Source organism: Epinephelus lanceolatus, chromosome 24 (genome assembly GCF_041903045.1).
Source record: "Epinephelus lanceolatus isolate andai-2023 chromosome 24, ASM4190304v1, whole genome shotgun sequence".
NCBI lineage: Eukaryota > Metazoa > Chordata > Actinopteri > Perciformes > Serranidae > Epinephelus > Epinephelus lanceolatus.
In genome coordinates, this window is record NC_135757.1 from 14,509,280 (window position 1) to 14,537,277 (window position 27,998).

Below are 27,998 nucleotides of genomic sequence, written 5' to 3' on the forward strand. Positions count from 1 at the left end.
CATGAGAGGAAATAACTCTCCACACCAGGAGACGGCGGTACTCTGTAATCGTCATTCAAAAAGGGAAACCGTAACACAGTCCAGTGTTGAAAGAACAAAGCATATTTACCGTTGCTAGTGAACAAGACCACAAACCATCAAGCAATGTTTCTGCTAAAGAAAATATTATAATTTAATAATAATAATAATAACAATAATAATAATATAATTTACAATATTATAATATTTAAAAAAAAATAATAATCCTACCGTTTGTAACAAGTTTGTTTTGGTCTCACTCCCTCTTGCCTTTAGCTCTTTGTTCACTTTCCTGACTTCTGTTTCTCATCTTGTGTGCTGAGCTGAACTGCCAGTCAGAATGATTTAATTCACTGAAGGGCTCTGCTGTCACTGATTCAACATGCGTAATCAGCAAAAAATAAGCCAACGGTTGCCAGCGAGGGGAGATGGTGCAGGACACACACTGCACCAACTAGGGCAACAGACACTCACCGACGGCCCAACATTGACTGACAGCTAACTGTCTGTTTGGTGTGTCAGGATCTTTGGTCACACTGAATCTAAAAGTATGTGTATCATGTCTGTGTGTTCACATTTGACTTTGAGTTGTTTTTCCAAGAAATAAATTCAGGCTCACTCCTCTCCCTCCTCTGTCTTTATCCAACAGTCCAAAACTACAATCAAACAAACACAAACAGCAGCACTATGGATTTTCAAAAGAGCACTTACGAGTACTGTGTAAGTTTCTGAAGGTTGTTATTTTTATTGATGGGGTAGTGCACCCCCAGGTGGATCAGCTTCTCTAGTGCCTCGTAGATGAAGATGATGCAGATCAGCGCAGCGAAAGCTTCCTCAGTGAAGCGTGTGATGTAACAGACAAGCGAGCTGGCATCCGTGGCCACCAGCAGTAGACAGAAGAAGGCCGTCCAGAGGCCAATACAGGCCCTCAGGGAGAGGTAGGAGAGGCCATACTCCCTGAGAGAGACAGGACACACACACACACACACACACACACACACACACACATACACAGGAGTGAAGGGATAAGCAATTAGATATGGCATCCGCACTCAAGCAGAAAGCACACACTTTCTAGTACGACAAAAACACAATTTGTACTGAAAATTGAAGATGATAACCTACTTGCAGAACTTGAAGAGGATTTTTTCAAAGACAAGAACAGGCCCAGTGCTGCCCAGGATGGTGAGGGGCTGACCGGCGAAAAGAGAGTAGGCTATTCCAGTCATGGAAGCCCCAAACAGGGACTCAATAGCACTCTGGAAACACAGGAAAGTAAGTAATGTGAGACACTCTTCTTGTCTAGATGCTGTTAATCATTTGTTAAAAAAACGATCTAACATTTAGTAAATATTTCTGTTTCTAGAAGAACATCATTTCCCGTAAGCCCTTGACAATTGTAAGTAAAATGTCACAGTTCATACAAACAGTATGGATGCTTCTGGACAGCAGAGATCGAACTAACAGGTTGGGGGAAATGACCCTACAAGAGAGTGTTGGTGAGCTTTATGTTTATACTGTATGTCTTAGCACTAAATGTCAAGTGGAGCTAAGTCTGATAGGAACATCATTAGTTTTGCAGGTAGTTTGTCATAAACCAAGTATCGCACAAACAAAATTTTGACCTGATGATGACTGGAAATGAATAGTCTAAGAGGGGTAAATCTGTGAATCAGTGAGTTGCTGGATAAAACACATCAGGTAAGATAACTTTACATTTGTGCATGGAACACAGCTCAGTTACCTTGCAAGCTAGCTAGCTAGCTGGTGTTGGTGATGTATGTCGTCCTGGATGAGAGATGAAGTTAACTGGTTTTTATATAAAATTAAATGGTACAACAATAAACCATCAACAAACTGTATCTTTCTTGACTTGCAAAATTATGTTGATGTTGTTCCAAAATAAGATCCCATTAGGGACAGCGAGTAGGGAGGGATTTTGCCCCTCTATCTATCCAGTTGTTTTTGAGACATTTCATTCAAAACTACAAATATCAACCTAATAGTGACACTAAATCAGGTCAGGGGATCACCAAGTCATATTAGCATCAATTCTCTGGGTGCCATAAATGCCTGTACAGATTTTCAAAGCAGTTCATCCAGTGGATGCTGAGATATTTCACTCCAAACCAAAATGGTGAAAAAGCCAACCAACAGACTGACATTGCCATCCCTTAAGCCACAATATCAGTTTTAAATGAAAAAGAAATGTATGTAGATATGTGTAGATATGTGAAGCACTATCAGCAATTCAAGCAACACTATGTGTTCTTTTTAATCAGAAACTAGTTTCAAGGAGCCTGTGAGCAAGACCAGTCAAGCCTTTGATTCAGGGTGCTGCTGAAAAAGAGCGTGTGTTCTGAGTCATGTCCTCCCCAGATACTCAGGCAAAATATGTAGATTTAAGGAAATATCTGACCTTGGTTGTTTCTAAAGTGTTTCTCTAACTCTTGTGAATATATTGGCCATGACTGTACAATGACGTGGTGATGATATATCAATGTTGTGGTCATGACTTCAAGAATCAGTTATTGCAAGTTTAAGACAAAATGTTTCAGTGTGAGTCTCAATAAAGATGTTGCTTCTTACCACACGTCCCTCTGTGGCCTCACCCAGGAGTCCTCCGAAGGTGATGACAGGTGACATGCAGGCGCAGTAGAGGAAGAGGAAGGAGGCCAGACACTGCAGACTGACGGCATCTGTGTAGTCGGAAAGGTAGTGAGGAGCCTTTCGCTTGATGTCCATGACGAACCCGCCAAATAACCTGTGGTGAAACAAGGATTTTATTTAACAATCGCTCGCAAACATTAGGCATACATATACTTATGGCACCACAAATGGCATCTGGGGGTTCTGTGAACAGAACTTGAAACACAGTTTGACATGACAGTGGTATTGATCTTCTCATCTAACTTATTTACTGTCTTAAAATAAACTGTATCATGTTCTAATGCTGCAGTGACTAAGACCTCAATAACTGCAGTTTGGCAGCACTTCTCTCCGCTGCTGAACAAAAGTGAGCTTAGCAGAGAAGTATTAAGAGTACTAGCTCCTCTGCTTTCAGTATATATAGTGTTACTCATGTGAACCAGAATATTAAAAAGGGACAGTGCTCCCACACGAAGCCTACTTGCGTGTTGCACGTGCTAATATCCATGGAAGTGTGTACATTTGTCGACTCACGCATCTATCTCGGAATGACTCTCAGCCACAGTGAGCAGGCCCGCCTGCTGCAGCGAGCCGGGACCGCGGTGAACCAGCTAGAGATGGTTGCTATGGCAACAGTGGGTGGGACATTATGCTTATTTCAGTCTGAGGCAGCAGTGCCATGTCCCACGAGGTGCTGGTGGAGAAGTAGGGGTGGGGGTTGGGGGGGGCGGGGGGTTGATAGCTGAGACTGAGCTTCCAGCCAATCTTAGTTGGGATAAGATCCTGTACTGCAGCATGCCACAGCTCAGCGGCACCACATCACTCACTCGCCTGCAATTAAACCAACGAGATGTACACTTAACATCCCTGCACACTGCTCTATCATTTCATTGTTCCAAGCTGGAGTTCAAAAATCCCCTGGTTGCCATCAGGGGATTTCTGGGTGATGACAACATAATGCTTTTTTCATCTTTATTTCCTTCTGTAAATATTAATATCTGGCTTGTCAAATCATGCTGTCCCTTTGCACCATCAAAATATGTGAAAACTTAATTCTTGCTGTCAAGACTGAACAGAAATAACAACAGTACATTTTGAGTTTTAACCCTTAAAAGCCTGGGTGCTCTCTCAAACATTTATACATAGCCTGGGACTTTAGAGACAGATCTACTCTTTCTCCTTCATTGAGAAATTATAGTTATACGATAACTATATCCGACAAGGCAATCTGATTGGTCAACTATACATTTAGAACATGAGCAAATCACCATGACAGCACACCTTCCTCATCACTCCAAAAACACCTTGGTCCTGCTGCATCACTGTCCTGCCAGTAATGACAGTAAAGCACAATCTCTTGTGTAATATTGTTTAAATGTGGCCATTTCTCCACCCACCGCTGCTTGTGGCAGGTTTTGCATTGACTTTCGGCTCTCTCCAGTGCTCCTCATGGTAGGCTGACTGGTGAAAAGAGCAGTGTGCATCAAGATGGCTAATGTTAGCTTTAGTGGAATCATTGGAGAGATTCAGCCGTACGTGTTTAAGCCTCAGTCAGACCCAGACTCAGATAAGGAGTCAGTATATACAGTACAGGCCAAAAGTTTGGACACACCTTCTCATTCAATGCATTTTCTTTATTTTCATGACTATTTACATTGTAGATTCTCACTGAAGGCATCAAAACTATGAATGAACACACGTGGAGTTATGTACTTAACAAAAAAAGGTGAAATAACTGAAAACATGTTTTATATTCTAGTTTCTTCAAAATAGCCACCCTTTGCTCTGATTACTGCTTTGCACACTCTTGGCATTCTCTCCATGAGCTTCAAGAGGTAGTCACCTGAAATGGTTTTCCAGCAGTCTTGAAGGAGTTCCCAGAGGTGTTTAGCACTTGTTGGCCCCTTTGCCTTCACTCTGCGGTCCATTATTGAGCTAACTGGAGTAGTTTCATGTCGTATCCGACAATGGGAGGCTTTTAACAGATGATGTCCTGTTACCTTTGCTGCTGCTGTTAGCTGTCCCTGTCAGCTGCAGCCACTGATGCTTTCTAGACATTGTGATTTCCTAAAACTGAATAAATACCATACATAGCAACACAAAACTGCTTTGCTAGCTCAATCATGTTGTAACTAAGATATCTGCTGGAAAAGATATTTTTTTCACGGACCGTTTAATGAGTTATTACCTATTACAGACACTGCACACAGAAATAGTAATGTTTGTTCAATCATTGTGTTTATAGACTTTACAAACATCGGATTAGTCCAAACGGTGATACAGTGATGTGAAAAATGTGATATATAGGCTATATATATAGCTAAAAGCTCTGCTGGTTTTCTACCCGGAAGTATTTGTAAACAACAAGGCAATTCCCTCTAACGTTATAGTCCGGCCGGATGGATGAGTCATGGCCTTGTAAAAGATTATGTTTGTTTCTTTTAGTTGGCGAGAATGTGTCGCCGCAAACGCAACAAACATCCACTGAACTTTGACGGCGTTTTCTGTGAGCGCGACTGAGCCATTTTGTAGCGCTACACGTGTTTCTAGTGGGACTATGTTTACAAGCACAAGAGTTCAGCGAGCCACCGAAGGACCGCCCTGCAGATTTACTATTGGTTCTCCAACGTAGGGAGTTTTTTTAAACTCCCTACGTTGGAGAAATTGTATCCGCCCATCTAAACACAAAATCAGGGAGAAAGTCATCAGTCTTTAGTTAAGCAAAGCGTCTAAAGACTGACTTGTGAGTCTTCACAAGTACAGTATTTGAGTAAATGTACTTAAACGAGGCATGGGCCAAATAATGTCACAATGTTGTAATATTGAAGAATGTAATTTTGTGTGGGATAAAGTGCTGGACTATCTAAACTCTTAATGAATACAACTCAAACAAAGGTCTTTGTGAAGTTGAAGTGTGAGGAATGATAATGGGCCAGTATGGTAGTCTGCCTCTTAAGAGAGCTATATTTATAGTTTGGGGGACAGCGAGACAGCTAACAGGCGACAGGAAGACAGAGACAAAGACGCGCTCAGAGAGCTCAAGGCTGTACAACACAAATCACACCGTCTCCATGTAACACTCACCTCCCAGTGCGCTGGAGCTCAGGGCCACCATGCCCTCCATGTTCCTCCGACTCTCCGAGATCTGTCACTCCGTTGGGAACGGGAGGAATCTTTCGCTTTTCCTGTACAGTTAAGATCACTGTCAGTCAACTGTCTGTTACTGGCCATCATCAAGAGAACGATAACAAGCACCAGCTGCACTAAAATCTCCACTCAGACATTTGTTGCAGCAGATGTTACAGTTATTCCAACAAACTTATATCCAAGCCTAAACGCAAAATGACTGATATCTCGTGCATGAATCTGGCAGTTCTGATACACAGTTCATCAGCACCACAGTCTAATTGCACAGTGGCATGTCATTAATTCACCACACGAGCCTAATGACAATGAGGAAAAGAAAGTCAAGACTCTTTTAATCATCTGGAGCAGCTTTCTGTTAGATAACAAAATTTCTCTCCCAAACAAGATGGCGGATTTTCAAAGTAGACCAAAATAACTAATGGAGAAAAGATAACTACTGTTTTGGAGAGGATTGAGAGCAGAACCCTGGGGAGCGGCATCAAAGCACAGAGTACAACGCAGTTGAGATTAGAGGAGAACACAGATGTTTAAATATTTCTCAGCAGGCGGTGTGACGCAGAGGGGACTCACAGGCACATTTTCAAAGAACAGTGATATATACAGACTGTCCAACTGTAAACAGTCTAGTTTTGGTTGAGCTTTTTGCGTGGCAACAATGAAGGGGGTCTTAAAAATCGCACCAGTCATCCTATGTACTTCATGTTACAGATTCCACCCAGAACCCTCAATAGGGGTTCAGTTCAGAACCTTTGAACTTTCTACCTTCTAAGGGTGCAAACAAGAGCCCACCTAAGGGCTTCCACCAAAAACCCTTTTATATCCAAAGGGTTTCATCTAGTACCCACCCAGGAGGGCTCTTAAAATAATAATTGACGACATTTCCCATGGATCTCTCTTGCTCTCATCAGGGTTTTAGAATAACAAGTTAGCCTGGAACCAAGGGAACCACGTCCTGCAGCCTCAGGCATCATGAGGCTCCTAAAGGGCCGGGGCTGATGTGGTCCAGCCAGCACAACACTCATGGTTCACAATTATGTTTTAAGGGGGAGCAGATTTAGTTAGTATTATTTCAACGTTGCAGTAAAGTTGTGAACCAAAACTCTGTTCCAAACTAGATCCAGATACAAAGGGCCATGTACTGGGTACATGTTAAAAAAAAAGAAGAAGACCGCAGGTATTGCACGGCATGAAAAGATGGTAAAGATATCAACTATGGCAGAGCAAAAGTAAAATGAATTGATTAAGGGGATTCCAGAAACATCTACATCTTAAAACACCATTTGAAACATAGGTAAACATTTGAATATTTTAGGGTGAAGATCTTTTAACACCCATGCTTTCAACAATCCTTGAAGAACTCTCTGTTTCAAAAAGGAGAGTTCTTCAAGGAACCCTAAAGCTGTGTCTCAAATTCAGGGGCTGCAGCCTTTGAAGGACGCGGCCTTTGCGGTCGATGTCAGCCACGTCCTTCAAAATCGTCACCAGCGTGCAGTGCATCTTGGGATAGGCTAGGCCTCAAAGGATTCATCCATTGCATTCTCGGAAAAGAAGGCTGCATTTCTCGGCCGCATTTAAAGGAGCCTTCGAAATGGGATAGCTGTGGTCGCGCCAATGTGACGCAATCTGCCTTCAAATTCAGCCTTCGAAGGCTGCAGCCCCTGAATTGAGACACAGCTTAAGTCTTACAAAGAACTCTTGAAGAACCCTTTCTTCAAAATAGGGTTCTTCAGAAGCAAATGGTTCTAGGTAGAGCCTCAGCCCTTCGTGAAGAACCCTACTGGAACCCATATTTCTAAGAGTGTACAAACAACCAATCAATTTGTACCAAAAAAACACACTTGAAAAAAGAAAAGAAAAGAAAAGAAAAGAAAAGAAAAAGTAAACTAGTTTACCTGAGAGGGAACGTTTTTGGGAGGCTCTATTCTGATGGAAGGGTCCCACTCTCCAGGGGGTAACACTGTCACCTGGTCCAGGAACTCATCGATGCCTGCCACCAAGTCATTCCTGTCTTTGGCCTTGTAAGCAACATCATGGAAAATCTGTGGAGACAGATGAAGAGCGCTCTTTTCTTTAACAGTCTGTTCTGTGCTACAACGCTGAGTCACTGAGTACATTTAAATCGATTTACAAAAGTCATACATCAACGCCATAAAAGGTTTTGTCAGTAGAGGATTATTACTATCACCATACATGAAATAAACACATCAATGTGAAATATTCAGAACGTCAATCAGCCGTCATCATACTGTATTTATATGGAAAACAGAACACGATTTTTGCACACAGTGGCTGTAAAGCAAATCATAGTGATGGGTACAATTCATTCCCATACATAATGAAGTAGGCTGACATCCATACACTTCTATTTTCATACATCCCACAGGACCGCTGCCAACAAAAGAAAAAAAAAGCAACATCTGGCACTTATGACAGTCAGTTACGTTAGCTCATGGCTGCACTGGGAAATCCTGTCACTGTTTTTATGACATACTCTAGATACTAGAGCTCTTAGGTGGATTTACAGGATTGTTTCCCTACTCCCTAAAATACCCTAATGCCATATATAAAAATTTAAAAATATATATAGAAAATATCTCACATCTACAGTGAGTAACTTAAAGATGGAGTTTTATCATGGAACTGACATCTAGTTGTTGAAAGCACATCAGTATATCTCCTCAAGCATTGTACTTACAGCACAGTCGCCACACAACAATGTTGGCACTGTATGTTTCTGCAAACCACAAATATGTTACATTTATACCTTTACTGACAGCAGTAAACAAGCAGTCCCAAGCGCTTTTAAAGAGGCAAGTTGGGGTGGTGCACGGGTCACACAAAAAAAAAAAAAAAAAAAAAAAGTTTTCCCCCTGGGACTTTTCCCTCGAGTCATGTGTTCGGATCCATGTGAACTTTTGAGTCATTTTAAGGTACATCCTCGCCATGTTACTCCTCCTAAATCTAACCACAGTAACTTTTATTGCCTAAAACTAACCTCCATAACTTTAAGTTAATTACGTAGCTGTACCTTAAGGACGTAATGTCATTTACGCGAATACGTTGCAGCCTGAGCATTTACACCGAAAATACACAAAGCAGTGGTGAAGGTCGGCCTGTGGTGAGATGCAATGATTTGATTCAGCCGTTTGATTCCCGGCTTCGAACAACTTATTTAAAATAGGAAAGATGACATGAAAACTAAGTATTTCTAATAATCAATACAATAGACAAATGAAAACATTTTAATAGTTATGTTAAATATTTGACAAAAACCAAAAGGATCTCTTTAAATAACTAAAGCAGGCAGGAACTAGAACATAAATAAGTGATTTTTATGGCAGAATCATTTGCATGGCTGCAAGGAAGAAAATATATGCTGGAGAGGAGGTTAACACTATTAAGCTACTCGTTTATGAGTATAGATGAATCGATTTGATAATGAAAGGTTATTTTTTTCTCATCTGAATTCAGAGTTTTCCTCATTTTACTCTGGAGCCAGCTGCTGCAACTAAAGGTGTGCATTAGGTTATGGAGACACTGGTGCTTCCTGGTCATGTTATTTATTAATCATGACAGTCTGGCAGAGCACCAACAGCTTAACTACATTTAGTAGAGCATTTTCAATATTTATGGGTCACCAAGACAAGTCTGCTCAGCTTTTAGCCTTCATTTCTAAAGTGAGTCCAGTCTCAAAGCACAAGTTCTCATTTTTGTTATGGCATATGTTCACATTGTTGTATTTCCACTATCATGAAGGTAAAATAACTGAATAGTTTGTCCACCACTGCTAGCATCAATACCACAGCTCGGATCTGAACCTTGATAATGTGCCTCACCTCATCAGTCATCAGGGTAGCAATAGACCGACCGATTTCATGATACTGTGGACCTTTTCCCATCGGGCCAAGCAGGATGAAAAGAAACCTGTGCAACACAAAGGACAACAGGTTTGGGTAAAAGTCCAATCCTTTCCCAGTGAAGCATTCAGGGGATTATCAGCTCATCTGTCCAGACTTGACACAGAATACAGAGAGAAAGAGAAGCAGAGAGAAGCAGGGAGCTTTTCCAGCAGTCTGTGTATAACCTGGTGGTGATGGGAACCTCAGCCAGGCCATTGAGCAGCACAGCAGGAGCCAGGCGGACGAAAGCCACCACAGGGCGCTCTAGGAATTCCAGCTCTCCCACCAGGACGTTAGATGCCTCAGCACCAGGAGGGATCTTCTTCATGAAGTGGAGGTCAATCTGTGAGACAGAAAGAAACCATCTTTAGACAAAACACACGTATGAATGTTCTGTTCTGCTTTTACCTTACAGATTGACTGTGACTATTATAATAAATAATCTGAATTAAAATCCAACACTGGCTGAATCTGTCTCCACACAACAAAAGAAAACAAACTTTACTCCTGTTAAATTCCAGTTGGTTTCCCAGGGTCAGAGGCTTACGGTGACCATTTCACATGTAACCCAACCTTGGTTAAATATGCAGCACTAGTTATGTTTCCAGCTATCAGTGGCTGTAGATAAACAGCAGGATCAGTGGTGGGTCTGGTTGCTCACCTTGCTGAAGTCGACTGCGCTGTTTTCTCGGCTGACGTCCTGTTTGCCCTCATTGTTAGCTGGCTGGGATTGAGGTGAAACCGTTTGGCCTGTCAGGCAGAGCAGGAAAGCATCATGATGTCAATTTTCACGGAGACTCAGCCTATTACAACACTACTTTCCCACACAAAGACAAAGGTCTCCAGTGAGTAATGAGAGGGTACAGTTACATTCTCTGAAACAGATGATACAACAGTGGACCCCTTTGTTGTAGGTGCTATACATTTACTGATAAAAGGGGTTCAGCCCCAAAGACAAAGGACAATATTGTATCTGGTTTCAGAGTGTACCTGGTGAGTTAGCTTAATATTAATCTGATGACTACTCAGTGGTGCAGTGGACACAGTGGTTATACTTAGACCTCAGGCTCAGTCTCTCCAAATCAAGTGTAATAAAATAAAAGAGGTACAATCTTTAACTTCAATTTCAAATTTAAGTGTATCAACAAATAGAGTGCTGCAGGGAGTTGTTCCGTTGGCTGACGTGAAAGTTAGCGTAGCCTTGGTTCCTCGTCAAAAAACACACTTTCGACTTCGAGTCAAGGGAACCGTGAGTACCGTGAGTAGTAAATACTAACTTATTTTCAGGTTGAAGGACTCATTCCTGGGGCACTCTATAGGTGCTTATTTAAAATGTTTTTTTTGTTTCAGTTGCACTGAAACAAAGTCAAAGATTGCTCCTTTTAAACTTAAATCTCAACCAACAGGGAATGGGAATCACAGAGCACTCTAAGGCCATCTTGGAAGGATAAGCTTAGGTAGCTACTAGTCTAATCATCTCTTATCTTTGAAATGTTCATCATCAAAAATGTAAAAATATGTGTGAAAGACAAATGTCTGTATAAAGAGGAGCTCTTGATAGAGGCAAAGGAGCAAAATATTACAAAACTGAAGTTAGTTAAAGCTATCGATCGTTGGAGACATTGACAGCTTGCCACTCATTAAGGTTATGGGCCCTGATGTCTTTGTAGTGTTTGGTGTTAGCGCCGACACCTGTCTGCAATTCAAAAACTTTAAATATTTGGAGGCCCAATCATCTGGACAAAGCTAAACTAGCAAATATTATGCTAACATAATGCTAACAAAACATCAACTAACAATGCATTACTAATCTACCAGCATCTATCAAAATGAAACACACAACTTTAGCCTACCTTTGTGTCTGACTGTATACAATATTTATGACAGTTTTTTGAATCTCTCAATAGTGTTTTAAGCAGTTCTTTTTGACACAGTAAACAGCAGCGGATGGTACTCTTACCCTTATCCTTCCAAAATGTCCGACCCACCGTTAATGACAACACATTCCCATTTCCTGTTTGTGATGTGAATGCACCTGTTGCAGCTGTGTGAGCTAATCACAGCACTTGAAGGCAACGTTAAAATGTGGCTTGTTTAAAATGACACCTGTTTCAGTAAAGGAGTGATGCTACTACCACTAAAGGAATTGTTGGATGCTTTAGGATATATTCTTATATGCTCTTTTGCAGAGAGTCAGATAAAAAGATTGATACCACCCTCATGGCTGTCAGTTCAACATGAAGCTATAGAAGGCCTATGGCCAGCAGCTGGTTAGCCAAGTTTAGCTAACTAGAAATACCTAGCCTGGCTCTCCAGTGGTAACAAATTCCTTGCACTAGCATCTCTTAAACTCACCACTAAGCTAAGCTAACCAGCTGCTTGCTGTAGCTTCATATTTAGCATATGAACATGAGAATGATATCGATTGTCTCAAAAAAAAAGTTAAAAGATTCCTTTGAGGGAATAGTTCAGAAATACATGCAACAAGTCAAATGAGAATATCGATACCACTCTCAAAATTAAGGCAGAGCCAGTAGCTGGTTAGCTTAGTTTAGCATAAATACTCCAGAACATAACCCCCATCGTCAAACCCCAAACAGTTATTTTTACACTTACCTTTTAATACAGACAAAAAAAACTAATGTAATGTGTCACTTGTGAGTTATGGTGCTTGTAGGCAGATTTTTATCACCCTCAGACAAAGCCAGGCAAGCTGTTTCCCCTTGTTTCTAGACCGTATGCTAAGCTAAGCTAAACAGCTTCACATTTAGGCTACCGTTAAGACATAAGGAGAAACAAAGTGGTGCAGGGATGACGGTTTTTTTTAAGCCCACAAGGAAGTTAACATTGACCCTGGTTCCCTTAATACAGGATTTTTTTTTTACTGGATTTTGGATTATTGCAGAAAGTAAGACCTATGACAAACAAAATTATGCTCAAATGTTGTGTTCAACAAGATAAACTTCACAAATTAACATTACGTTTATGATTTTTGAAAAGTAAATGCAATCACCAGAAGTAAAAGGCAAAGGCTTCTTAGCAACTATCTTTATTAAGACACGTAGAGGCTTCAAAATTCATGGGTGGGGTATTTACTTATGTATTTTATGTCATAAAACAAAATGTGAAAGTCTCTTAAGCTTGTGTTAACCGCAGACCTTATTTCAGGCGTCTAACCATAAACCCATTCAAAAAAACTATTGACTTTGAGACAAGGGAAATTGGAGATTCAAGGTGATAAAATGCTAACTCATTTCTGGGTCATTCCTGCACCACACTATAACTAACTCTCTGCAAAAAAGTGAAAGAGCATATTCCGAAAATATTGAACTATTTCTTTGAATGACAAAGGCAACAAAACAAAGATTAAATTTCGTGTTGGGGTGTCACACAATGAATAAAGCAAAGAGCTACCAATATTAATTAATTAGACATTGTTATGGGTGAAAAACATGAGTCACAAATCTCCTATGGTTTCTAGTCATTAAACAAATTGTTGACGATGACAAAAAGTGGAGAGCATTACCATGACAACACTGAACCCGCCCTGTTTGGCCTTATAAATAATTCTGTAGAATGACTACTACTTAAAAATTATTCGAAGATACTTAAGATACTTAAAGTACAAAAAAGGTCTGCATACTTTACTACATCCTTTTTATTTTTCAAATAAAGTTTCAAAATAGAAGAGCCAAAGGGGCATCATGACAGTGAGCTCTGAATACAGATGCACGAGTTTAAGAATGCAGAGGTCCTCTCTCTTCTTGACTGCAAATAACCCATTCTAACCTTTCATGATGATGCTCTCACTTTAATTTGCTCCTTTTTATTCTATTACTACAGCAGGACTATCTCTAGGCTTTTAGTGTTAAGCATCAGCTTGGGCGCTCTGGTTGCCTGTGCAGATTTCCTGCTCTGTGTCTTCATATGCGATGGGACAGTAGCCCTGCGCAACTGCCTGGAGACCACTAAGGCGTTTGGTGTTGGTTTTGCCAAAGGGCGTGTCTGGGGTCATGTGGCCAAAGCTCCTGGAGGAGCTAGATGGAGGGGTGGACAAACATGACACACAACACACACACCGCCGCCATGCCACGCAGGAAAAGGCCTTTCTGGGTGGAGTGTTCTTGGGGAGTTCAGGCAAACACTTGGGAGATTTCAAAGTGTAATAATGGAGGCCATTTACTGGTTAAGTGAATGGCACACGTGCACACACACACACATGCAACATACAGCAGACGAGAACACATACACAAACACGGAGAAACACAAACAAGAGGAGAAAATGAGACATCAAACAGTAGTAAAACAGCAAGTCACAGATGGACACACTTTGGAAAAATCATGCAAAGGATTATGACATCATACATATAATACATCCTGTATATATTAACATACAACAACATTTATGGTCACCATGGAAAGAGTAGAGAATATAACAGGGTGATGTGTATGTGCTCACCATTCTTGTCCATGGAATGAGGCTCAGATTGCTTCTTGCCTATGTCAGCGAAGGAGCGTACAATAGGTATGCGGTTTGCCAGTTTCTTGTGGTTTTGGTGGTGGTGCTGTTTGAGGAGGGCTTCGCGGATCCTCTTCCTGGCATCCTGACCTACAGTGCCCGACAACTCGTGCTGATCCAGAACCATGTCTTACAAGTAAAACACACATAAGGGAACACACAAATGTAGGTTTCCTCATTACTCATTGAACAGTTCATTTTAAACTCACAAAGGCTACTCCTGATGGTGTCTGTCCATGCGTGGTGGCCAGAGATGCTAAGCTGATTATTCCGACAAAAACTGACCCACTGCTGCTGATTTAATCGCACCAAACCAGGTTAAGTTCGCCAGATCTCTTCAGTAGCACAGTTTTTCCCACAATGACATAAACACTCTGCCCTCAAAAACTAAAACACAGTTTTCTAGGTGGACATCTGTTTACTGGTCATGATGTCAGCCTTGTTGACCTGACTTCTGCCCTACTGCAAAGCTTTCAAGTTGGTTGTATTGTGAAGGGGAAAGTCTCTTTACAGGACTTGTGGGCTATATGTACTGCATATATGTTATAAAGCCTTCTGTGGTTGCAGAAGGAGCTGTGCAAAGTCTGAGTAATTACCTCAAGTGAAGTCAGCTGGGGCCAGGGAGTCTTTTTAAAAACTATGAATGTAACAAAGGCCCAATCCCATTTCTTATTTTTAGCCCATCATTCATTTTCGAATGCCCCTTTGCCCTTCAGAACAGAGTAACAGGGAGTAACATTTGTGGTTAAAATCTTGCCCTCTGAAATGGGACGACCCTTTGAGACTCGGATACATCATCAGTATCGTTATGATCATTGATGGCATTTTCTAAGATATACTAGGATAAAGGTCTTTATAGTTTTAATATCTTTATTAATTTCTCATAACTCTTGGTTTGGAGTAAAACACCTCTGTTTGGAGGGCTATGTAAGAATTAGGACACGCTTGATATGAATGTGCAAAACAGAGGCATAAGGGCTAAGTAATAGGGACAAGGGGTGTACTGGGATTGAGCCAGTATTACATATGTCAAACCAGTGGTGTCTTCTTTTAAGTAATTATGTGTGTTGACTGTGTAATCATGTTAAGATACTTTGTTTATCATAATCTGAGGTAGTAAAGGTTAAAAAGAAGAGGCCCACCAATGGAGCCTTGGGGAACTCCACATAATTTTTGTTTGCTCAGATGTGGCACAGAGTGTTTACCTGCAATCTCCTCCAGAGAGTTGGCTCTCATGTCCAGCATTACAGTGCCATTCATGATGCAGCTGCGAAGCTCAAAGAGACTATGTAGAGACAGAGTGGCTACGTAGGGTTTACTCCACCGCTCGCCACCATCCTCAACATCCTCCTCAAACTTAAGCCACCTGCACACATTAATATCACAACTTGGTAAATACATAAAGATGTGAAGCATTTATGTTTGACAGAAGTATAAAAAGCTGATTTCTTATTAAACATGCCTGCACAGATCAATTTTACTCTTGACAAGCAGCACAATTAAGGTCAAAATGTATTTTTATAACAAGTGCTAGTAAGCTTTGATGAAGTAAAAAGTGTGTAGTGTAAAATGAAGTAAAGTGTAGACACCCTTAGAGGTATGTCGCCATAACAACAGCCCTATGATAAAAGCTTGCAGTCAAACACGAACAGGATCAAACTCTCAGGTGCAACAAAGGAACAATGGCACAGCTGGACAGATCCAGCCCATGTGGCCAACTGCAGTGGTGTACCTGGCTGTCTCTTTCCATTCTGCGTCCTCACCCTCCCTGAGGCAGATTTCGTCCAGCTCCGTGAATAGGGCGTGGGGGATGTGTTCCTCATCGCCATCCTCTGTCCCCAACAGAAACTGCACCCTCTGAGCTGGTGTGTCTGCTGCAGCAAATGGGACAGGCGGAGGACGAGTGGAGATTGAGAATGAAGAAGGAAAGCATGCAACAGAAAAGATTTGACACAGAGAAATAGAACGTGATGCACACTGGTGGAAGTGGTTTGGAGTTAACTTAAATCTTCCCTAAAAAATGAGATTTTTCATATTTTTTAAAGTCAATTCAAACTTGCTGGAGTTTGTATCAGTCCATTTTGAAGACCTACTGTGTGAAGGGGATTCTCTTCCATCATCAGCTGAGGAGTCCCTCTCCTTGGACCTCTTCCTGTGTCTGTGTCCGTGGTGACGGTGGCGTCGGTGCGACCTCCTGCCCAGGGGAACGTGAACCCCAATGTAGAGAGTACGGTGACCTGGAGACAAGATGCAGCAGACAACATTAGATTCTTCCATCTGTCCTTTAAACCTAACACTAGTTTGATCTTTCTCACCCTTTTACAATGTCATCCATCTCATGTTTCCTTCTACCTAATTTAAAAGTACTTCTTTATAACACAAATTTAAGAGGCTTTTGACTCTACTCATGCACTAGGAAGAGATGTCAGATGAAGAGGTTCTTGACTGCTGCTCTGAAAAGAAAAGAGTGCAAAGGCCTAAGAGTTTTTCAGATTGTTCATCACTTCATCCTTTGCATGACACATAGAATCAGTGAAGTAGGTAAAAATGCTACAATACATTATCCAAGGCCACTTCTTTAGGTCATCCTCCTATCACACCGAAGGAGAAGGACTTATTATTCCTTTTTTCAGGTTCATACTTGTATTTAAGATTTCTACTAGAATGTATACATGCTTTAATGGTAAAAAGAGAAACACTTTATATTCCTCATACTGTCTGTGCTGTACCACCTGTTTTCTACCTCTGTCTAAAACACTGTTTTTGCGCCTGTTTTTTAAGCACCACCCCCAAAAAAGCCCAGTCTGCTCTAATTGGTCAGTACCATCATTGCAGCTGGGAAATGACTGTAAAATCACCAATAAAAGCTTCTAAACACAACCACACATGTTCCTGCAGGACCGAGATCTGAAATTAATGACAAATGACCACCAGCAACAAAGATTGATGTTAGGATGTAGCTACTTGTATGTTCACAACATACTGGCAGGCGGTGAATAACTGTAATGATGACATGTTTCACCAGGAATCTGATCTGATACCTGAGAGAAATCTACAACATCTGCAACCAAGATTACATGTTCCCCTGATGTTAGCATACAGCTTTGTTTAGCAGCGTAGGCTACGTAATATAAACAGTAGTGTGCCTGTAGCATGCCTGCATACTATGACATCATACTGCAGCCAGTAGAAAAAACTGTATGACACACACAACAAACAAACACAGAACAGTAGGAAGCCTGAGGTTTTTGCTCTTGGGGTTTTCTTTTGCATACATTTACCTTATTATTTGAAACTTTGGCCATGTTTTATATGACCATCCTTTATTGTAACAGTATATAAGACACAAAATACATGAAAGCATAATAGGTCCCTTTTTAAGGTGTTACAGGCTGTACTACCTCATCTCAAAAGGGAAGACACCTATTGCATACTATTAACTCTCACAGATCAGTTTAGTGAAAGAATAAAAACAGGAGTGGTGCTCATAATTCACATAAGGTATCATGAGGTCGGAAATAAGGTAGGCTTTCAGAGCTCGTAGCTTCCAATATTGGTAGTGAGAGCAATGACGTGACTGTGACTAAGTGGTTGAGTCAGTAACCCTGAAACTCACATGGTCAAAAGAAATATGCAGTGAAAAACAACTATTGAAACACAAAGTAATAGACAGTAGCACGTCATGTAGTCACTTAGAGTGGAACCAGAGAAGCAGCTCTTAATGGATCTTCTGCCATCTCCACGCCCTCCTGTGCCCACACTTGAATAAAAAGCTATTGTCCTCTTTGAAATCGATTTTGAAACTGGATGACCTTCACAATTATGGAGATTTTAATTTTAAATCAATACAGAAGAAATAATGAGACTGGGATTCTGAAAGGATATTGTACAATGCAAGCACAAGGGCCTTTCTCTGATGTGTGTGCGTGTACATGCACACATGAGTGTGAATCCACAGGGTCAGCGTGAAGATAATGCGAGCTGACTCTCTCCTCCTTTATTGCAGGCGAGCTGCCCGGCCGCTGTTTCCTTCCCGCCGGCTTTCGGCTCAGTGGCCGGACACAGACAGGACTATCGGACACCCTGTTCTCTTTATCTGCCTCCTGCACTGAATGAGGCACCATAGTTTCCAGCATAATGTGACACCAAGGGCAATTTGATGCTTGAGAGCTAAACTGGGGTCCATCAGAGGATAATAAATTGATTTCCTATAACATATTTACCTCTTTTTTAAGCACAATGACAGATTACAAAGGGATCATTTTTAATAATACATGTTGCTCACCTTACTGCTAAAGTACAGGCAGTCCAAACACATTGTTCCATGTTGCAAAAATATTCTCAGATAACATTTTTGAAACTGTGATCGAACCAAAGGCAGAATTCTTACTGATGATGGGGTCACTGTTTGACCTTATATGCCCCATATTGCCTCTCAGGCAACATCTAAGCTGCCCTACCTTTTTAGTGGGGCTGCTGGGGCTAAATGTAGCTTGAGAGAAAGGCTGCAGACACTATTCAGGACTGAAAAAAGTTCCCCAACTCTTCTGCGTTTTTGGATAAAAAATAAATGATTCTCCTGAAAAAGATGCAAGAACTGATCCTTAATAAAGGTTATACAGCAAAAGACAGAGCTGTATGTGACATTCAGGGTATTAATATACCAGCAAACAACTATTTTCTAAGTAAAGATATACTGAAGTAATGGTGCCCTGAGCAGAGAATGAAGTCACACTCCCTCTGTGTGTTGTAATGCAAGCTTCTCTGTTCTTTGCTTTGGTAGACGGGCCTGCCAACGTACGTGTTAGTGCATGTGTGAGCCTGTGTATGTACCCCAGCTAGCTAACAGTCAACAGTTAACAGTGGCAGTTACCACTGATAATGGCATCCCGACCCACAGTGGCCAAATGGCATCACTGCAAAACACCCCCCCATGTTAACACTGTTCATTCTGTTAGCACTGTTGCCTTTGTTAGCACTGTCTATGCTGTTAGCACCATTAAATGCTAGCTGCTGGCTCAGTCACCTCCATGTTGAGAGCCGTGCGCAGGCAATCCCGGCCCATCCTCTGAATCAAACAGTAGATACGTAGGCTCTGAATTTTGCATACAGCCCCTTTAAGGTTTAATTGCTGACACTGGAAATGGTCATTTCTTTTGTTGTTTTTCATGTAACATAATAATAATAATATTTATCAAAAGCTAACAGACCACTATGAAGGTAAATTGTATGTTATAGTGCAGTATAATGCAGAAATTCATGTGGCTTTTGTATACTAATATTATCATGAAAAGAAAACAATCATAAATTATAAATTGTTTGATTATATACACTTTATATAAATGAAGAAAATGACATTGATGTTACTTGTTTATCACTGTGAAAATATACCATTTGTTTTGACTTTAAAAAAAAGTGTTGGGCTGCCTTCAAATATTACATTGACTGAATTTGTGAAGGCAAATTGAATCACTACAAAATAACCTCAAACAAAAAGTTTCTTTTTACAGTGTATTTGTTTGTTGTTTGTTTTTATAAATGAATCCCTGACTTCCTTGTGTCTTATTCATCTCTGAAACCAACCTGTGCCCTTGATTCTAATCTATTAAAAATGTTGGGGAACCCATTTTGCTTTCAAAATGAAATCCAATGGCTCAAGTTCAGCCATGTGTGCAAGTTCGGAAATAACTGAGCTCATCCTGTTTCTTATTGTCAGACTTACAGTGAGAAATCACACGATATTTTCATTTTGTCTGAGGGGAGGATATCCCACATGAACGCCTTAAATTGTTTTCACTTGCTTGGAGACACGACTAATCACATTGTAGCGCTCTAATCAGATTTAAGGAATGCACAGACTCACTCAGTATCTAATCCAGGACAGAGGTTAAGTGAGGTCTCAGAGAACGTAATGAGAACTAAATGTCAAAATGTCTTTGCACTTTGAGAGTGTATTGTACTCTGTTAGTGTATTGCTGAAGACGCATTCATCCAGAGCAAATTACTGTTAGCACTGTGTAAATTATGTATGTGACAGAAGCAGAGGGAAGCCCGACTATGCACATGAAGCAAATTTCAAAATAAAAGGCACATTCCAGCGGACAGGAACAATAAGGTATCTGAGGAAAACATAAGAACGGGGCACTAAAGCTTCAGAGTTCAGGAGTCAAGACTCGTGAGTGGAGGACTTAAATAGCTCGCCTCCTTCAGGCCTGAACTACTGCTGATGTCATACAATCTCTTCTCTTTTCTTCTGTCAGTCAAGGCCTGAAATAATGCAGCGGTGTGTGACGTGCTGGGTTTCGGCATTCCATATCCTGAAGAGTTTCTGTGTGTATTCATATATGTACTTCTTTACATGGCCACTGAGTACAGCACTTTTGATTGGCTGGGGGTTGTGTTCTCTTCAGACAACTGGCTCCAGCTATGCGGCTCTGATGCTGGAGCACAATCGCTTCTTTAAATTATTCTCATAGTTGCGGTTACAAGGTAATGACTTCTCCTACTTATTGGGGTTGTAAAGTCAAATTTATTACCATGTTCACTCAAAATTTCTATTCAAATATCATAAAAAAACTAATATTTTGACTTTCAGAAAGTGCTTAGGTGCTTTAATGAGTGTTTGGGGTAGCAGGACAGTGTATATGGGATTGAGTCAAAATAAGCAACAGTGTGTGTGTTCATGTTAATGAAGGACCATATCGCCCAATCTAATGTTCTCCCTTTATTACCCCTGTAACTTAGAGGCCGGAAAATGTACAGTGTACTGGACATTCTGTTACTGCTTGTTCCAATGCTTCACAAATGCTGAGTGATATGATCAAATCAAATGGTTGCATCATTCTTTCAAATAGAAATCTTGTATACTAGGCTGCTGTTTGTGTCTCTGGCTCCATAGCCATTCAGATAACACCGCTTAGTGTGATAACTGTATTGTAGGTTTTATTTTGAGATTTGTCAACGGTAAGAAAAACATAAAATATCACAAGACTAATCCTTTAAATCCCCTGGCACTGTCTCTTTCTCAACCATCTTACAAAATTCAAGCCATAACACAAAGTAGTAAACCAATCATGGACTCCCAATAGAAACAGATGTCTTGCTCACTGTTTTATCCCTAATGTGAGAGTGTACGAAAATGAGGAAGTAGGTGAGTGCTGGAGCGGAGAGGCGCTGTATGTATGAGCGAGATAACTTCAGAGGATCTCCTTCTCCTGCGTGGTGCTGACGCAGTGTCAGCGTTACCGCAGCACCAGACAGAGAGCTTGTCATCGCGGCAACCATCATCCGAGGATGAGGGTCCTTGAGATGAAAGCACCATCTCACCGGCACTGTCAGAATCAAAGAGTGACATCTTTGCCGGCTGCCTCAGCGAATGTTGCCTGGCAACAAAACTACAGTGGATGCTGACGGGGGAACCAAATCTCTCGGTGATGGACTTTTATTGCCTCAATTCTCCCGTACTTTACTTTCTTGTCTTACACATAATGCAGCCGTCTGGCTGCAAAAAGAAAAACTTCTCCCTAATAAACAAGTCATATACGTCATCAGGGACACTTCTGTCAGCATCAGCATTTTCCTGAACATGAAACTTCTCTTAACAATCAGCGTAATATGTTTGTACCTGGTTGCTTATCCTTTTTCTCTGCAATAATGTTTAAATAATTGCACTACCTTTACCTGTATTGTTTTATCTTTCCTGCTGTTTTTTATATTAGCATGCAGGTTTTTTTAATCTATATGAATATTCAAATAAAGAATCTCAAAAGTCTGGAAAAGAAATCGTTTTACATCAGTTTATATTCTTTGAGAGAGATTCTGCTTTCACTCAGCAAAGACAAAAAATGAGTTTTCAGAACAGGCCCTGTGTCAATTCAGGATGCTGTCGGTGCAGAAACAGGCATCTCTGTCTCTTTTACGATGGATGAAATGCTGATGCAAACACACGTGCAGAGAATAAAGCCCTCGCTCTTTGATGCTGCAGGACTCGCATCAAAACCTAATATCCATTTGTAATGATTTGGACAGGTGGTCGGACAAGTTTTCTGCTATTAGTAAGCTCTGCTGTCAGTAAATCTGCCAGGTTGGACAAGTTTACTGCTTTCAAACTGTAATAGTGCTTGGCTGGAAATATATTGTAACATCCCATCAATTAAAGTTGACTACAAAGGTAGAGACAATACACCTCCAAATGACAAAATGGGGCAAAAATACAAAAAAAACAACAACAATGGTTCTTTGTAAACGTTGAGGCACTTCATATTGTGTCACTTAAAGGTTATGGGAATGCAAGGCTAATCCCAAAATCATCTTCTCCATCTAAAATATGGAATGCAACTGTAATGTCCTCTTGATTGTGTAATGTAAATGTTCAAGCTGTCGTTGGTACAAAAATACATATTTGTCATATTTGCCGAAACTGTCACGACATCCTCACATCAGTGCATGAGACATTTAATCTGTAGAGGAATTAAATTCCTCCCCCTCATAGTGCTTCTCATGGTATTTGCTAGAATGAACAAAAATAACCAATCAGAGCTGAGGAGTCTCAAAAGCAGCTGTCAATCACTGCTCATGAACGTTGATTATGTTAGCAACAATAGCTATGTTGACACCTCTAACAGCACTGACAGACCTGACAGTAGTGATCAAAGCTGTGGGGGTTAAAATTGAACCGCTTACTGACTGGGGTGACACGGGGGGAGACCAGGAGAGTGGGCCCAAAGTTTCCATAGCAGGGCTGCTGGGTGGGTGTTATATTTACCAAATAACAGTTAACTGTTGACATCCCTTCTTCAGTGTTCATGAGCCTTACGTTGTAACATGTAAACAACATGGCAGCTTCAAAGAAGATGTGCCGTATTTTAGCGCTCAGAGTATTTAAACAACACGGTGACAACAAAGAGCAAAGGAAATGGATCTGGTGAGCAATAAAATATGATTGGGAACTAATTTTTCAGATTATTCCAACACCGCATGAATGCAGCACAAGGCTGCGGAGGCAACTGGGACATCTGCTCAGTTGAAGAACCACAGATCGTTGGACAGTGACATTTCTGTAACAATGTCTTGAGCTTACACAGCCTACCTACATAAAAGTGGGATGCTGAATCAATGCATTAAAATAAATATTTTATTTTCATGTATGTAAAGTTTTGTGGAGTGGGCGGGACTAGCTGTCAAACATGTATGCACTATAACAAGAGTGACACAATGAAACTGACACCATATTTTGCAAAAAGTATCTAAGCTCAAAGGAACTTTACTGTGAAAGGAATCTGTCCACTCGTCACTAGGATGTAGTGCCAGTTTCAGCAAATATGACAAAAAGTTTTGTTTTGTTTTGTTTTGAAAGATATTTTTTGGGCATTTTTTGCCTTTAATGGACAGGACAGTTAAGTGTGAAAGGGGGAGAAAGAGAGGGGGATGACATGCAGCAAAAGGCCACAGGCTGGACTTGAACCCGGGCCGCTGCGGCAACAGCCTTGTACATGGGGCGCCTGCTCTACCACTAAGTCACCGACGCCCCAAGTTTTTTTTTTTTTTATACAAGTTACCAACTGTAGTTTAATGATCACTTATGGGAGTTACCTTCTAGTTCTTCCTTTTCAAAGTTGGTGTTGAGCATGGAGCGTGTGCCCCCACGGTCCACCACTGCCTCCTCATCAGTTCTCTAGAAGAGACACACACAGAAAAGGATGCATGTTACACAGATTCATACACATATACAGTAAGTACACTGGAGGTTAACATGAGTTGACACATGACACCAACTCTACACTTACTCAGAGTTAATAATTAATACAAGTACATTTGACACTCCCTAACACTGATCTCTGACTCCTCACGACACGTGTCCATCTAAAGCCCGTCTGTCCTCACTGAAGCAAAATCCATATTTCATCTAAATGCTACAAGTTGTTACGTAAGAGCTCCCCCTCACTCCCCCCCTTGCCTAGTGGGAAGATGTGTCCTGAAATGAAAACACACAAAACTCAGCATCATCACGCTAACTTCCCCCGACTGTCACCATGGCAACAAAAGGCAGCCAATCGCAATTTGAAAAAAAGGCCACGCTCATCTTGCTGAGTGCCAGATTACACAGTTTTTGAGTCATGGTTTTAACAAGAATACATCATTGTGTGTAAGCCTTAAATCATGTAAATGCTCCAGCACCCACACCTCTGGCAAGATGAATGTCTGAACTGGAGCAACAGCAGAGTGGAGGGAACAAGGCCTGGTGCTAATGGATGCAACATCGTGCTTTTCTCGTTACTCCATGCTATAAATAGCTCTGACCTTGAAAAATGAAAAAGGGACGGGTCTTTGAATGCTTACTCTGCTTTTTAATATTTAATGAAAACATTGGCTTGGTATTCATGTTTCCAGTTGTTTTCATAAACTTGCACACCATCTCATCCTGGGACAGATCATATAAAAGGAAAATGATCACACAGAAACACTGCTGCAGAGCGAAACTGTTAGCTCTGATAGTGTAGAAATCCCCACTTTGTGTCTGTATGTCTGCACCAATCAGACTTATTTTAGTTCTTTTGATCATTTTGAACAGAAGACCTCAGGCCATATCAGTGCTCCAATCAACACTTATCAACTCAAAATATGTGTCACTGAAAAACCAACCCTTATTAACACTGAGGGTTTAGTAATAACATAAGGCTGCATGTATCCAGTCATGATCATCAAGCAAGTGGACAGTGATGCTGACAGTTTTAGCCTCAATATAGAGAGATGGCTTCCTGTGCTTGTTTAGATCAAAATCAAAAACTTGCTGTCCAGGGAGCTGCATGCCAATACCGCCATGAACACAAGAACAAGAAGACAAGGACAAGAAGTTGCTCTGGTTACACTTTCTCCATCACTTTCTCCCTCCTCTCCTGCCTTCCTCCAGTCTGTGTATGTGTGGGTGTGTTTGTTGTGTTTATCATTAGGATCATGTGTTCTCTGCCCTCCAGATGTCCTCCATGTATTTGCTGTGGGTCCTGACTGTGTCCTGCATCAGGTCATTAGTGCTGTAATAGCACTTATTTTTCACATTGGTGAGTTGAGTCATTCTGTTACTTGTTTATGAGCCTACCAACTACTACCAATATGTAAGAGAACAGATAGTAAACAACAGTATGATTTGCATCATTCTGCAAAACTGAAGCTCAAACATATTTAGCAGAACAATAAGCAAAACATGTCATTGACTTTTAGAAAAAGATCCACACTTGGATTCACGCTTGTGTGCACACTGAGAGCTACAAATACCACATATATAATCTGTAAAGAAAATCATGCCTCCGTTTCTTTGTTGTGGTTCTAATGGCTTTACTGCACAAGAAAATCAACAACTGACCAAAGCCGAGGATTCTCTATCAGAGCGGTCAATCATGTCAATCACTGCTCAAAGCAATGTCCTGCAAGCAGCTCTACAATGAAGGAAGATTTTCCAAATAAGTGCACAAGTACATCAATGTATGGGAAACACTGGACATTGGAAGGGATGTACACTCTGCTGTTGGATTGTTGTTGTTTTCCTGTTAGCCATGAGACAGATCACTCCAGCTTACTGTACATCATGACAGCGTAAACAATTTGCAATGCTGCATTAGTTTGCAAAATTACAAAGTGTTATTTGTGCATCACTAATAGTATATGAGGTTTGGATTTTCACAACAAATTTATGTGTAATAAATTTCGACAAAAATGACAAAATTATTGGTTTATAAGCTATACTAGATTGACTCCAATGTTCAATACAATCTGATGATTAAAAAAGACTCAAATATCAGCAGTTTTCATTGACTTAAACTATACTGAAATAGTTATGGCTTTCTTTGACTAAGAGATTAAAATGTGCAGACTTTTTGTCAACTACAAATTGATTTAAAAACAACATGATGAGGTTAAATAAATATGGAAAATACTAACAGGGACATTTGACACTAAGACTAACCTTTAATGTAAAAAAACGCTGACAAAATTAACACCATACAACAACAATCTGCTCAGCCTGGTCTAACTCTGAGGACATCAAAAAGTGTCTCTTGGTCAGTGGTATCCTCTGCATCAGATACAGACACACAATACACCCTTAAGTGTCCATAAAAGACCCATCTGGCTTTCAACTAACTCCAGTGCAAACCCATTCGCAACATTAATAGATGTTTATAGCAACGGACCGAGTATAAATAGTGCGAAAGTCTGTTTTTGGCAAATGGGAGAAGAGGTAGAGGGGTTCAACAAGCACAGGACTTTGACCAAGGAGATCAGTGTTTATGTCCTGTGTGAAACCAAAAGTCAGCATTGAGTTATTTTGTCAAGTCAGTTGACTCATGTGACGAACATCAACCACAGTCTTGCCCTCACCAAGTAGTTTTGTCTAACCTAACCGCCAAACCCTTGCGTCAAGATACAAGACAAAAGGCTGCCCCCACCATCAATACAGTGATAATAGCTTGGGCAGAAGCCTCGGTGGCAATATATAAGGGGCAGGGATGATATCAGATTAATCTGCTGTACATGCTTTCAGTCCTCAATCAGATTTGCCCACATATGATTTATGGGCAAGATATGAGATATAATGCCCTTAAAGGATTAACCAGCATGGGAATGTTTAAATGAGGAGCTGAAGCTGCAGTGACTACATGGGTCTATGGGTATTTTACAATGAAGGCATACAAAGTGGAGGTAAGTCTGCCTTGACTGAGCTCAGGTTCTTTTCTCTGAGTGCTACACAATACTGTAGACAACTACATCAAATCATGACCGACACAGGAGGCATGTGTTATACTGTATTGTGACAAGCTAAAGGTGGCTGATACTGGCCATCAATCCCTGATCCTGAGAGATTACGTAAGAGCAGTGATGGTACATCACTCTCACACACAGAGACACACACACATGCCCACACACATGGCTGACCATGTGAGAAACAAGCTAATGCATCAAAGGAGTGTGTGGACAGATGCTGAGAACTGACATGGTGGGCTTACTGTATAGGCGGCATTAACAGAGGAAGTCCTCTCCTAGACATGCAAGCACACATTCACACACAGACACAGGCCCAGATGAGGATTCATTATCAAGTCCCTGTAGACAGACTTCCCTAGATTTCCCCTGACAGATGGGTAATGGTAATCTGAAATATTTTGACATTTTATTAATGTGTTAATTTGTCATTGTCCGTGCCTCTGCATTCCAATTCACTCCGATCCAGCCCTCCACAGACTGACCACTGCACACCATCTACTGTGAGAGGAATCACAGGCATAATCAGCACTCAAGACAGAGAGGTAATATCCCAATGCCAGAGTGGGCAATATACATGCATAAAGACTTGACAGACTTGACTATTAACTAATACATTCATTTTCTTCTTTTTTGCCTTCATGGCAGTGACAGCAGCTAAAATGTGAGTGTTCGTGACGAGCCTATGAGAGGAGCAGGGGTTTTGGCTCTGCAGGTCCATAAAGAACCTCAGTCAGTCTCAGTAACGCACTGTCTCCCTGTCTCTGACCCACGAGAACAACAAAAATCTAAATACATAACAATGCGTAACAACCCTGAGATAACTGCAGGACCCCTTGGAGAAAATAATTTGAGGCCAACATTAGTGTCTTTAAGAGGCTGGGGCATGCTCCTTTTTTAGGCTAGTGCGAAGGTAGTGGTATCCTGTTAACAAGACAACCTAATGCATCCATTGGTACCAACCATGTCAGCATAGCTTGACCGCAAGGGGACTACATAGTGCTCCAAATTTA

General features: G+C 41.0%; 1 protein-coding gene across 2 annotated transcripts in view; it reads right to left on the reverse strand.

The window, feature by feature from the left end:
* Positions 1 to 27,998, reverse strand: part of LOC117249933 (sodium-driven chloride bicarbonate exchanger-like) — a 57,549-nt gene that overhangs the window by 13,578 nt on the left and 15,973 nt on the right. Inside the window, exons 3-15 of one of the 2 annotated variants that reach the window (XM_078165984.1) lie at positions 23,824 to 23,905; positions 16,326 to 16,469; positions 15,965 to 16,103; positions 15,438 to 15,598; positions 14,173 to 14,361; positions 10,375 to 10,463; positions 9,899 to 10,056; positions 9,651 to 9,738; positions 7,707 to 7,853; positions 5,752 to 5,852; positions 2,608 to 2,782; positions 1,144 to 1,277; positions 730 to 975 (exon numbers count right to left, since the gene is read on the reverse strand). In XM_078165984.1, the coding sequence (XP_078022110.1) occupies positions 730 to 975; positions 1,144 to 1,277; positions 2,608 to 2,782; positions 5,752 to 5,852; positions 7,707 to 7,853; positions 9,651 to 9,738; positions 9,899 to 10,056; positions 10,375 to 10,463; positions 14,173 to 14,361; positions 15,438 to 15,598; positions 15,965 to 16,103; positions 16,326 to 16,469; positions 23,824 to 23,905 (1,853 nt within the window). Of the gene's footprint in view, positions 1 to 729; positions 976 to 1,143; positions 1,278 to 2,607; positions 2,783 to 5,751; positions 5,853 to 7,706; positions 7,854 to 9,650; positions 9,739 to 9,898; positions 10,057 to 10,374; positions 10,464 to 14,172; positions 14,362 to 15,437; positions 15,599 to 15,964; positions 16,107 to 16,325; positions 16,470 to 23,823; positions 23,906 to 27,998 lie in introns of both variants that reach the window. The other variant, XM_033615814.2, reaches the window with a different exon arrangement.